The sequence below is a fragment of the Symsagittifera roscoffensis genome, chromosome 10, assembly GCF_963678635.1.
Source record: "Symsagittifera roscoffensis chromosome 10, txSymRosc1.1, whole genome shotgun sequence".
Classification (NCBI taxonomy): domain Eukaryota; kingdom Metazoa; phylum Xenacoelomorpha; order Acoela; family Convolutidae; genus Symsagittifera; species Symsagittifera roscoffensis.
Window position 1 is genome coordinate 39,037,511 of NC_087071.1, and position 14,011 is coordinate 39,051,521.

Genomic DNA, 14,011 nt, shown 5'->3' on the forward strand with positions numbered 1-14,011 from the left:
GGATAATGTCATCCATTTATCCGCAGCCGATCCCACCTTGAGGAGGCGAATGACACTAGGTCCCCACCAATCGCCAATTTTTGATGACAGATGTGAGATTTGAATCTAGTTCACCACGAACAAATCCACGAGGCTTGAAGGTAAAACGAACTCACCTGAGCAGTCCATATCGGTTGAAGATGTACAACTCCTGGCCCAGATTACTCTGCACACGCGGAGTCACTCTCTAAACAACCACATATCGTCAACAGTGTCTCATTGATTCCGTCGAAGAATACCAAAGGGTATCTTTTGAAGGACTACAAGGTTTTTTATCAAGTTAAAAAAGAGCCAAAAAGACCTTCCTTAAAAAGAAACCATGCGTTATCCAGTAACGGAATCAACCGATACAAAAACATAGATGTCATCATTTTTGATTTATTCTATGATTCTATCCAAAAAATTTTGAACAGCTCCAAATCTAACCAGCATTTTCGAAAATTTTATTCGAAGATTTTTGAATGGCTCCAAATCTAACCAGCGTAACTTCCTATTATCTAACTCCAAACACGGTGTAAAAAGAAATGACGATGATATTTCTTTAACCATACGACAATTTATACTCATATGAAAACCACGAGCAAGAATTTACTCACCACAAACTGTTGCAGGAGCATGAACTCCGGCACCAAATGGGGCACAGTCAACACACAGTAGTCTCTGTCCGGGTAACACTGAAATGCACTGGCTAGGAAGTCCCCACTTCTGGTCTCCAACTCCTCCCTCATGCAGAACAGTTGGATGCAGAAACAGTTGCTCTCTCCCTGTTGTAACAATCTAGTTCAAGTAAAGTCATGGGCAAAGATATCCAGTTGGAAAAAAATGAATGAACGCAAGTAAACAGAAAAAAACGGACTTGTTTTGAAAAAAAAAAACGTCATCTTTCAAAATTCAAAGAAAACAACATATGGCCTAAAAGCCCTTTGAATTTGAAGAAAAAAATGATAGGCTTTTTGATAAAATTAACCAACTTTCAGATAATTTTTTTTATTTCGCTGGGATATCTGAAAATTTAAATCTACATCGAAATTAGAATGCAGATTTCGTAACACTAGACTGAGCGCCCAGCATTATTTCACGCGCACAATACCACTTATCGAACGTAAGCGCAGCGGAGCAAGTGGTGGCTTATGGCACAGCCTGGTTTTGAAATTTCGCCGGCTTCGAATTTTCGCTTGTTCTCACTGTTTGTGGGAAAGAGCTTTGTTTTCAAGGGTTAAGTTTTTTTGCTTGTTTTTCGGCGCAAACCAGGTATCAAAGAGGCGTATTGGAGATTCGCAACAATTGCAATACACCAAAAAAAAAATTGCGTTACAACATAGTGAGTAGAAAAGGACGTAACTTTTTGTTTTCAAAAATTTAGTTGAATATAACCAACAGACAGTTGGAAAAGTATAGAAGGACAAAGAAACCAAAAAAAAATCGATCAAAAAGTTATGAACTTTCGAACTTGAAAAAAAAACATTCCGTTAAAGCTCTTTGAATTTCAAATACTGTTAAAAATTAGAATTTGTTTTGTTAAGTTATCTAATTTTGAGAACACTGGATAACTGGTTAATTCTTTACTCCACTTTAGCTGTTCGATAGTGGAGTTTGCCGTCAAGAATAATATTTCAATTAGTTATAACAGTATGTTGAAAATAAAACAGGATATGACTGATTACCTTGTATTCTGGCACAAATGGGACTGGGGCTGCAATGGTTGAGAGTGAGACCGGTGGTCTGGTTGAGGTCTTACTCTTGTTCGTCGAGTGCGATTTATCACCCGAGTGATGTCCTTCATCGTCACTGAAACAAATCGACGTTCTTTTTTCCTTTTCTTCCAACTCACATAAGCATTATTTTATAATGCAACGTGCGATTTAACAAGGTCGGTTGTGAAGAACAAATATGCATGCAATGCTTCATCAGTTCGCAAGTCAGTTGTTATCGCAAGTTTAAAAACAATCGGACATTAAGAGCAAAAGTAAAAATAAATAATAATATGTTTTCAGGCTAGTATTTCAGTAGTGCTTGTTATATACCGCATTTACAACCATTAAACATTAGCCTGAGAGATAGTCATGAGACCTTCTGGTCCGTTTTCAGACTTCTCTGAGCGGAAAAAATTAAATTGTTTTCCTAATAACCTCCGATTTTCATCGGTATCGACCAGAACGCAAAAACTCAAACAAATGTGGTTTCACAGAGGGGGGATCTGGAACTGCTTAACGTGTTAGTGACTTACTCAGGTAGTGAGGGTGTGCTCAGTCCATAATGAGTTCTGCAGATGGCTTCAGTCAAATGGGAAAGAGTATCTCTCAGAAGAGTGGCATCTTGGGCACAAGAGAGAAGTGACATCTCCATCACTCCCACACTGAACTCAGCCGCCAAATCCTAAAAACCAGCCATTTTCATTAAAGAGAATAGTGAATCTTTTATGATTTTAAAATTACACATAGCAAGAAAAGAATAATTATATTTTTCATGTATAAGTTAAAACACATTCTACGAGTATTTAAACAGTTTTCAAATTTAATTCAACCTCTTGGAAGGGTATCAAAGCGCAACCCGAAGTCAACATATAAATATGCTTCAACATCTACAAAGATAGAATTTATGCGTTATCCTTCAAATTTTTATAAACTGTAGATGAAGAGCAAACTAGCAACAACAATTAAAGAAGGATGTTGATTGAGGACCAGAAGCCTCTAAAAACAGGCTGCACATTTTGACGATATTATTGCAAAACATTTCTATTTTTGAAATGAATTTGCAATTACGATGAAACGAACACATTGTTAATTATTACAGAGGTGAAGACGCACTTCACGAACACCCTGAAAAACACCTTCAAAGTTAAATATCTCAGGCACTACATTATTTGAACCCGGAACTCCATATCAACAGTCACTGGCCGTAACCACTCAGCCATGGCTTGTTTTATTCTCAGACAAGGTATTCTATTATTGAAACTTTGAATTGTGTCACGTCAATTATGGTAAATTGAATCAACTGATAAAACTTTCTTTTCAAGAGGATGATTATAGGCTGAAACTGTTCCATTTTTTCAATGATAAAAAATGAAAACTTTTTCTGGGTGTTTTAACTTGAATAACTTTTTTTTCGCAAAAATCAGGTACCACAAAATTAATAGAATGGCTCTAGCGATATAATATGTTAAAGCACTCCGAGTCAACACTCGAACGACAAAAATTTTATCGGTATCGAGAAAAACCGGTTTGAAAAACATAGCCAACAGACATGGAAAAGAGTCAATCAACGCAAGGAAACAAAAAAATGCCTTAATTTTTGACAAAAACTTCGACTTTTGAATTTCAATGCAAAAAATGATCCTAAATTTCTATGAACTTCAAGAACAATTTATGCTCGACACTTGTTTTGACTGAACTAACCCAATTTGAGAATGGTGGATCGATAGGAAAAAACTTTTAACTGGAAAACTTTTTTCGTGACCTTAACACTTTCATAGTTCGATAGTGGAGTTTGCCTTCGTTTACACAAAAGAATTGAACTGATCTCATAAAGAAATCAAATCAAAACGCGAAAATTCCTGGAAAAAAATCACAGAGACCTATAAAAGAGTCTTCACAAGGTTCAGTGACTGTTAATTCACTTTAGTCTAATTTCGAGCGAGTAAAGCCAGCAAGAAGGTCTTTCAATTTTATTTAAGTAGTGACAATTAGGTTTACCCCAGGAGAACTAGTTTTGGAGGCTTCATTTGGTGCTTCCTTGCTAATAAAAAGTTTCAAACAAAATCGAAAAATTATTCTGCAAAAAATTCGAAAAAACTTCGGAAACAAATTTTTCCGAAGTATACCTAATTCGCTAACGTTCTATGCTTTCGTATAATTCTTTTCTCAAGCCACGCACAAATTTGAAGGAAATACAAGAGAAACGAATTTGTATGAATGTGGTCGGAACATTTGGTGCTCCTTGCACAGCAACCAATTATACTTGCTTCAAGTTGATTTTGTTAGCTAGAAACATTTTAGCAATACTTTGGATTTCGAAGCCAGATATCATTTTGATAATAGCTTGAATTATTATAAAAATTTTGATAGTTCCAATAACTCGCTTATTCATAATCACTTCATTTCCAATGACAGTTTTCTATCATTAAGAAAATAATGACTTTTGAATTCTAAAGAAAAAAATACGCCAGTAAATGTTTTCTGAACTTCACGAACAATTAATGATTGGTGCTTTTTTGATAAAAATAACCCAATTTGAGAAAACTGGATCAAGAGGTGAAAACTTTTATTTCGCTGGAAAATCTGATGAATAAATTCCAATTTCGAAATTAGAAGTCGCTCACTTTTTTTGATGACCTTTACGCTTTCGAGTGAAATTTGCCTTCCTTTTAACAAAAGAAATGAGCTGAACTTGAAAAGAAAAGTCGAAACTCGGAAAAAAACTGAGCGTCATTAATTTAACCTGAAAAAATCATCGCGACTTGTATAGGGTCTGAAATACGTTCATCGACTCTTAAAAGCAACTATGTTCTTTGCTCTGAATAAGAGTCTTAGAATTATAGCAGTCATTCACATTTTGCGTAACCTTTGCTGTTCGACAGTGGACTTTGCTTTCCTTTTAACAAAGAACAAACGTCAACTTTAAAAAGAAATCAATAGTCAAACCACAAAAAAAAAGCAAATTTGCGCCGGAACGATTTTTAGACTTTTCCTGAAAATAAAACAAAAAATCATCACGACCTTTCTAAATGTCTTCACAACTTTCATTGACTCTTAAAAATTACGAAAACATTTCTTTAAAACACTAAGTTTATCACATTAGTGTCATATCTTGACGTGATGTGAAAAAATAACTATACACAAGCGTAGCAAGGGAATAATTAGACATGATTTACAACAGTCTTCAATAAAAGAAATCAAAAACGAAAATTTTCTGTTTGGCAATAGTTTTTTAATACTAGAAAATTTTATTGCCAAAGCGCTAAATGTAGCTTACAAAACTAGTTTTCGTTCAGTTAAGTCAAAAATGACAACTTTTCATTTAACGAACGTTTCTCGGTCGCTTTGATCGCTAGTTAGAAACTTTATAACTTCAAACCGGTTTTACTCAGCTCCAGCATAATTTTTTTTTTGGAATTTTTGTAATATCGTTCATATCAAGACTGAAAGGGCATCAATGTGTTATATCACTCGACCCGTTACAATGATTATTTGTGGTACCTTAATTTGCGTGGAAACACAAAGAAAAGAAGACAATAACATAGATGAATACTAAGTTCCTCCCCATCTTCAATGGTTGGAGCATCATTCAACAGACAAGTTGGAAAAGGGCCAATTGACTCAAAGAGGTTGACAAAATAATTCTTTGAAAATACCTATAGAATCTATCTTCAGATATGAAAAAACAAACCGCGAAAATTTAATATTAAGATTGAACAAACCTTTCAGACGTTTCCTGAAATATTACTTTAAAACCCTCAAAGCCTATTTAAGTCTTCATTAGGTTCATCATAATATTTTTTCTCAAAAAAACAACACGACCTAAATAAGTTCATTGACAATACAAAACGACCGTTACCGTAAAATTAGTTTCCCAGTTTGATAGAACAATATACATCAACTTCAGGCGACTTCAATCTCCAAAACCGCTTTTTTGCTTGACACTAATCAACTTGAACTTGTCCAACTTGGGAAAACAGTGATAAAAAAATCCAGCTGGTTTTTTTTCATCCAGCTGGTGATTAAAAACAATTATAAAATCAATATGCTAGGTTAATCTTAGGTGACTCTGGTTTCGTCCGTGTCCGTCAAATCTTTGCCACCATCTTCCACCTCGCGAAGAAGATGAATTAATTGTTTTAATTTCCACAAATCCAGGGCTGATCTGGACATACTACATTCGTTTTGAACCAGCTGAAAGTAACGAAATCACCCGGATTCTCATACGGTATTCTTGTAGTCCATTCGTGTCCAATTTTTAACATATAAGGGATACCTTGACGCTCGTCTATCATTCCACGCATATGATTCGCTCTTCTCAGAGCTCCGATTCCAAAACCTAACTCGGTGATTATATTAACCTGACATTTATGGTCATAGTACGATAAGATGTAATTCAGATGTTTACCTTCCTCGGAATAGTCAAAAAGTTTTGCCATATACTCCATCGGTGTAAGTAAAGCTTCCCTAAACCCATATGTAAAGTAATAGTAAAATTGACCTTCGCAGCAGCCTTCTATGAATAAAAAATGGTTATGTTGCTCAAATACTGGTACAAAGAGACGGTCGCATTCTTCAATAATATATGTCTTCAGTTTGTTAAATAGATTTATAGCCGGATCTCGGGCTCCAAATCTATCGCCTGTTTGTATTTGATATGCTGGATTATATCAGGAGCGGTTTTAAAAAATGTCATATCTGGCTCAATATTAATATTTCTACAAGAAGTTTCTATAAAAATTAGGTCTTTTGGCATTTCAAAAGAGCAAAAATTGGTTCGACGTAAAAACGATAAAGAGGTTGAAAACTTTTTAAAAACTGTTTTCTCAATTACCCTTTCCTTAGCCCCGCTCTTGGAGGGCTTCAGCATGTAGCGGAGAATATTTGGCTTACGTACTTTTTGAGTTGTATTGTTATGCACATTCTGATTTAGTACTGAGCCTATTCTCATGAAAAAAGGACCGAACTTGCGAAAAAACCTAACAATCAACGTCCTTTAAACTTCTTCAACGAATTTTTGAAAACAGAGTTCTGATTGACTGACATAACGTTCGGACATTCGGCTCTTCAAGCACTAAAACCTCCCCTTTTGATATTGGGGCGAGAGGGGGGGGGGTATTTTTTAAAACTCCCCTTTTGATAGTGGGGCGAGGGGGTTAGTTTTGAAATTAATCCGCATCTTAATATTGAACTACTTCCTACTCGCACTTTTTATTGTACCCATTTCGAGTTTTCCAAAGCCGCCCCTGGGTTATTTCTATCATCATCAGTTACAAAAGCATTTAGACAGTAGTAAACACTGTGCCTTCGACAAAGTGACCAGAAATCGTTATCGTTAAAAGGCTTGCTCACGGGAATTAAGAATTGTAAAGAAGACCAGGCTGACACGAACGTGGATTTAACAACAATGTCATTTGCTGATCCAAATATGAAGCTAGATAACTGAGAAGTTACAAAACATAGAAAAAATAGCATCATTTTTCTAACTTATTTTTCTTTGTTTTGTTAGCTGTGATAATGTTTGATAAAAGATAATACTAAGATGGCAAGTAACAACCATCAACTGCGATTTGATAAATAATGTTTCTAAATGTTTGGGCTCAAGGATACGTAAAACAATAAATAGCACCCATGAACTTAATGGTTTCATTGAATAATACTCATTGTTGACACTTTTCTGTACACAACAAATGCAAAGGATTTCACTGATATTAGGCTGTCACACATTTGAAATAGCTTACTCAAATAAACAAACCTCAATAACAAAGGAGTAATGCTCCGGTTTCAAGTTACCCAAATATTTTGATTTCTGATTATTTTCTGTCCAAAAAAATTGCGTCCAAGTCAATTTTGACACAGAGGCGAAGCTGAGCTTCGCAACACTTGCGATACAAAAATAAATGACTATGCTTATAAAGATATGGAAAAAATGAAAAAAAGGGGCCCACTTAACAATCTCTCCCCTTTCAAGAACGGGGTGATTGCTAAGTAGGTTACGTGCAAATTCGAATTTTACATACAGCGCTCAGTGCGAATTTACGGTTTTTGTTTACAGGAGTGATTCTTTAGTAGATACAATAGGGGGGACTGTTAAGTAGATCCAAAAGAAATATCTTTTTTGTTAAAAAGTTATAAGAATTGCAAAAAGGACGAAAACTTACTGAAACAAAACTACCTTCACCGTTGGAAACTCTGCAAAAGGCTTTCAAAATGCTGGAGACCGAAACTTTCTGCGGGACACTAGCCGACAAAAATAGACAGACACGAAAGTCTAGAAGGTCAAACACTTTCAGTTTTCACAAAAAAAAACAGGTCCCGAAAATTTCTTGCACTCAATTACTTGCTGGAAACCGGAATACACCGAAATGATTGATAACTTAAGGAAGAAACGCTTAATTTTAAGCAAATTCGGTGCTGCAGCAACTGAACCGACAAAAAACAAGCAGACAAACTGAAGTCGGAGAAATATTTTTTGACCCGCGGACCATTTTCCGTTTACAGAAAAAAAAACAGGCCCTGGCCTGATTCGAACTTTGGCCTTTCTCTTAAAAGGGAGTTGCGTTAGCCCTTTGCTACAGGCGCAGATAAACATCTGAATTTTGATTTCAAATTAACCAAAGGTAAAATGATTCAATCGATTCTGTTGAACTAGTTGTTAACCCGTTCAAAAACTATATAACATAGCCAACGGACAGTTGGGAAAAAGTAAGGAACGCAAGGAAACTGAAAAAAAAACTGACTTGCTTTATTTTCAAAAACCTTCAACTTTTGAATTTCGAAAAAGATGGCCTTGAATCTCTTTGAATTTGTAGAACAACTTATTATGAACACTTTACTGTATAATTTAACCAAATTTGAGAAAACTGGATCAAAGGCAGAACTTTCATTTCACTGGAAAATCTGATAATAATGCCCATTTTCGAAATTAGAAGTCAATCACGTTGTTCGCGACCTTTACATTTTTGCTGTTCGATAGACCTTTTACAGAAATGAAGTGAACTGCAAAAAATCAGAAGTCAAACCGTGAAAAATCAAAACAGCGTGAACAGATATTGAGACTTTTTCAGGAAAAAAAAACTAACAAAAAATCACCAATACCCATATAAAAAGTCCTCACTACGTTCATTACTCCTGAAAACCAGTCATCAATGAACGCGCATTAATAATGAAAAAAGATCTAGTTCTGCTTAAATTCTAGTTCTGAGGAAAAACGACAAATAAATTAGAGAAAACAGATGTGGCCAGAAAACTCTTTTATGATTTTGAATATTTTTCGATAAAAACCAAGTTGAGAAAAAAGATATTTTTTCTTTGAATGAAGATTTAATCCGCAGAGAAACCTGAAAATTAGTTTTGAAATTAAACCCAAATTTGAAATTGAAGTCATTACTGTAAAAAGAAGTCTTTACTGTCAAGACGTCATTAATGTCATTCGAAAAAAAAATTAAGCTGCAATGTTCAAAAACTTTCAATCCTTTTCCTGACGAAAACATCGAAAAAATTAAACGGCCACACGATTTCTTTGATTGACATTTGACTAATAGAAATTCACTATTATATAAACATTAACGTTAAAAGAACAAATTCCTTCTATATTTTCATATTTGGAATAGAGTCAATGAACGCACAAGTAAACAGAAAAAAATACTGTTTTTTTTCAAATAATGAATGCAAGTAAGCATTCAAATTAAAAAAATGGTCTGAAAGGTCTTTGAAATTCCACAAAAAATTATGTTAAGCACTTTTCCGATGACGACAATACATTTTTAGAAAACAAGATTTTTAGGTAAAGTTTTTATTCGACTGGGAAAACCAAAATTATAAACCACTTTCGAAACTAGCAGTCAATCAGGTTTTTCGTGGCCTTAAAACTTTTACTCTTCGATAGTGGAGTTTGCCTTCTTTTTAACAAAGGAAATTGACTGAGCACGTTCATCGATTCTTAAAAAGTAGTTACACTTAAGTGCATTCATAAAATCATTAATATATTTGAATGCATATCTGTAATAATTAGAGCATTAAGCTTTTTTCCTGAAAAGAAACAAAAAATCAGCAAGAATTATAAAAAAGTCTTCACTACGTTCATCGACTCTTGAAAAGATAAACAGAGTTGGAAAAGAGTCATGAAGGCAAGAAAACAGGAAAAAAACAGATTAATCCGAAGAAAAAATTATGTAAAAACTAGCGTTTAACGCACCTTTGGTGGTTCAAAATTTTTCGACAGCTCATGAAAAACCGCATATATTGGAAACAACATCTGCAAGCTTTTAGTGTACTCTGACTGCACCCAATTACAGGGTTGGTAATTTCGAAATTTTGAATTTTTTTAATTCTCATTTTAAAAGCGTCATCTCGAAAACTTAATTGGCCTCAGGGGAAATTTGGAGGCCAGATTTGCAACCACTGAGAGTCTCTGAGAGCACCCTACTATAGGGTTAGGAATCCAAAAATTTGTGAATTTTTTCAACATAAATTTCCCGAAAAAAAAATTGAAAAAAAAACGTCTTATCTCAGAAACTAAAAGGATATGAGCATTCATATTAAGAGGCAAGATTTGAGACGCCTGGGTGTACGCTGACAATAAGGTTGTATCTTCATCAAGTTAGTATTTTTTCAATTTGTAGATAAGTTCTTCCAGAAATTTTGAAAAAATCAAAAACGTCACATCTCGAAAACAAAAAGCATTTGAGCAGTCTCGCTTAGCAGTCGCATGTGGCAAGATTTGCAACTCTTTAGAGTACCCTGACAACACCGAACTATAGCGTGGGAAATTTCAAATTTTGAAGAAAAAAAAATAATTTAAACTTTCTGAAGTTTTCTGAAACTTTTTTGAAAAAATCACAAAAAACGTCACATCTCAAAACTACAAAAAATTGAGCAGTCATACTTGGAGGCAGGATTCGCAATCTTTGAGAGTACTCTGACAGGACCTAACTACAGGGTTGGGAATTTCACGTTTTTAATTTAAACTTACTGAAGTTTTCTGAAACTTTTTTGAAAAAATCACAAGAAACGTCATATCTCGAAAACTACAAAAAATTGAGCAGTCATACTTGGAGGCAAGATTCGCAATCTTTGAGAGTACTCTGACAGGACCTAACTACAGGGTTGGGAATTTCACGTTTTTAATTTAAACTTAATGAAGTTTTCTGAAAATTTTTTGAAAAAATCATAAAAAACGTCATATCTCAAAACTACAGAAAATTGAGCAGTCATACTTGGAGGCAAGATTCGCAATCCTTGAGAGTACTCTGACGGGACCTAACTACAGGGTTGGGAATTTCACGTTTTTAATTTAAACTGACTGAAGTTTTCTGAAACTTTTTTGAAAAAATTACAAAAAACGTCATATCTCGAAAACTGCAAAGAATTGAGCAGTCATACTTGGAGGCAAGATTCGCAATCTTTGAGAGTACTCTGACATGACCTAACTACAGGGTTGGGAATTTCAGATTTTTAATTTAAATCTACTAAATTTTTCAGAAAATTTTTTTGAAAAAATCACAAAAAACGTCATATCTTAAAAACTACAAAAAATTGAGCAGTCATACTTGGAGGCAAGATTCGCAATCTTTGAGAGTACTCTGACAGGACCTAACTACAGGGTTGGGAATTTCACGTTTTTAATTTAAACTTACTGAAGTTTTCTGAAAATTTTTTGAAAAAATCATAAAAAACGTCATATCTCAAAACTACAGAAAATTGAGCAGTCATACTTGGAGGCAAGATTCGCAATCCTTGAGAGTACTCTGACGGGACCTAACTACAGGGTTGGGAATTTCACGTTTTTAATTTAAACTGACTGAAGTTTTCTGAAACTTTTTTGAAAAAATTACAAAAAACGTCATATCTCGAAAACTGCAAAGAATTGAGCAGTCATACTTGGAGGCAAGATTCGCAATCTTTGAGAGTACTCTGACATGACCTAACTACAGGGTTGGGAATTTCAGATTTTTAATTTAAATCTACTAAATTTTTCAGAAAATTTTTTTGAAAAAATCACAAAAAACGTCATATCTTAAAAACTACAAAAAATTGAGCAGTCAAATTTGGAGGCAAGATTCGCAATCTTTGAGAGTACTCTGACAGGACCTAACTACAGGGTTGGGAATTTCACATTTTTAATTTAAACTTACTAAATTTTTCTGAAAATTTTTTTTGAAAAAATCATAAAAAACGTCATATCTCAAAAACTACAAAAAATTGAGCAGTCATACTTGAAGTTAAGACTCGCAATCTTTGAGATTACTCTGACAGGACCCAACTACAAGGTTGGTAATTTCAGATTTTACGAAAAAAAAATTAATATAAGTTTTAGAAAATTTTTTTTGAAAAAATCACAAGAAACGTCATTTCTCAAAAACTACAAGGATTTGAACAGTCATATTTGGAGGCAAGATTTGCAACTCTTTAGAGTACCCTGACAACACCGAACTATAGCGTGGGAAATTTCAAATTTTGAAGAAAAAAAAAATTTAAACTTTCTGAAGTTTTCTGAAACTTTTTTGAAAAAATCACAAAAAACGTCATATCTCGAAAACTGCAAAGAATTGAGCAGTCATACTTGGAGGCAAGATTCGCAATCTTTGAGAGTACTCTGACATGACCTAACTACAGGGTTGGGAATTTCAGATTTTTAATTTAAATTGACTAAATTTTTCAGAAAATTTTTTTGAAAAAATCACAAAAAAACGTCATATCTTAAAAACTACAAAAAATTGAGCAGTCAAATTTGGAGGCAAGATTCGCAATCTTTGAGAGTACTCTGACAGGACCTAACTATAGGGTTGGGAATTTCACATTTTTAATTTAAACTTACTGAAGTTTTCTGAAAATTTTTTGAAAAAATCATAAAAAACGTCATATCTCAAAAACTACAAAAAATTGAGCAGTCATACTTGAAGTTAAGACTCGCAATCTTTGAGATTACTCTGACAGGACCCAACTACATGGTTGGGAATTTCAGATTTTACGAAAAAAAAATTAATATAAGTTTTAGAAAAAATTTTTTGAAAAAATCACAAGAAACGTCATTTCTCAAAAACTACAAGGATTTGAACAGTCATATTTGGAGGCAAGATTTGTAACTCCTTAGAGTACTCTGACAGCACCCAACTACAGGGTTGGGAACTTCAAATTGTAAATTATTTTGTTATTTGAAATTTCTGAAAATTTTTGAAAAAATCGCAAAAATCGTCTTATCTCGTTAACTAAAATGACTCGGGCACTCAAAATTGGAGGCCAAATTCGCAACCCCTAAATCAATATTGGGCTGCTTAATTTAAACTCGGTAAAATAACCACTAAAATCGAATTGGAAAATTAAAAAAAAAATCTTAACCATTGCAATATAGGATATAGCTTAAACATGCAAAAATAATACGTTGAAAAAGCTTAAACATGGCGAGATAGTGAAGCCCGCATTCAAATATATAATAGATTATATAACGAAATTCGCAGACAAAATTATATTGCCTAAGCTCTTTGAATTTCGAAAACAATTTATGATTGACCTTTTTTTTGATAAATCAACTCAATTTGAAAAAAAAACTGGATCAATATAAAAATTTTTCATTCCACAGTAAAATCTGAAAATTGAATTCCACTTTCAAAACTAAGGTCGATCACGTTTTTCAAGAGCTTTGCACTTTTGCTGTTCGATAGTGGAATTCGCCTTCCTTTTAACAAAGGAAATGACTGAACTTACAAAGAAATAAAAAGTCAGACATGAAAAAATAAATTGGGACCTTAACAAATTTCAAATTTTTGAAAAAACCTAAGAATTCATCAGCACCTATAGAAGAATCTGAACTAGGTTCGTCGACTCTTAAAAAAGCAGACAAACATAAGTGCATTCATACACGCTTAAATCTGTATGAAAGCACATCTGTAGTTATTAGAGCCTTAAGACTTTTCCTGAAAAAAAAAAAGTCAGCAAGAACTATAGAAGAATTTTCATTACATTCATCCACTCTTGAAAACAGAGTTGGAAAAGAGTCATGAACGAAAGACATCAGGAAAAAACAGATTCCAAAAATATTATATAACGAATTTTGAAGAAAAAAGTATGTCTTTAATGCTCTTTGAATTCCAGAAACAAATTGATGATTGACACTTTTTTATTTGAAAAAAAAAAACTATCAATATGTAAAATTTTCATTCCACTGGCAGATCTGAAAACAAATTCCACTCTCGAAACTAGAAGTCGATCACGTTTTTCGTGACCTTTACACTTTTACTGTTCGATAGTGGAGTATGCTTCCCTTCTAAAAAAAGGAA

At 33.8% G+C, this 14,011-nt stretch overlaps 2 protein-coding genes across 5 annotated transcripts in view; both read right to left on the reverse strand.

Annotated features, from left to right (window-relative positions):
• Positions 1-14,011, reverse strand: part of LOC134855437 (adrenodoxin-like) — a 327,732-nt gene that overhangs the window by 215,197 nt on the left and 98,524 nt on the right. The window lies entirely within an intron of this gene.
• LOC134855234 (cilia- and flagella-associated protein 61-like) overlaps positions 1-14,011 on the reverse strand; it is a 96,439-nt gene that overhangs the window by 52,990 nt on the left and 29,438 nt on the right. For 3 of the 4 annotated variants that reach the window (XM_063871696.1, XM_063871695.1, XM_063871693.1), the window contains exons 12-15: positions 2,267-2,415; positions 1,704-1,827; positions 636-803; positions 156-226 (exon numbers count right to left, since the gene is read on the reverse strand). The exons of the other annotated variant lie outside the window; for it this stretch is intronic. In XM_063871696.1, the coding sequence (XP_063727766.1) occupies positions 156-226; positions 636-803; positions 1,704-1,827; positions 2,267-2,415 (512 nt within the window). The remainder of the gene's footprint in view (positions 1-155; positions 227-635; positions 804-1,703; positions 1,828-2,266; positions 2,416-14,011) is intronic. 4 annotated transcript variants of the gene reach the window in all.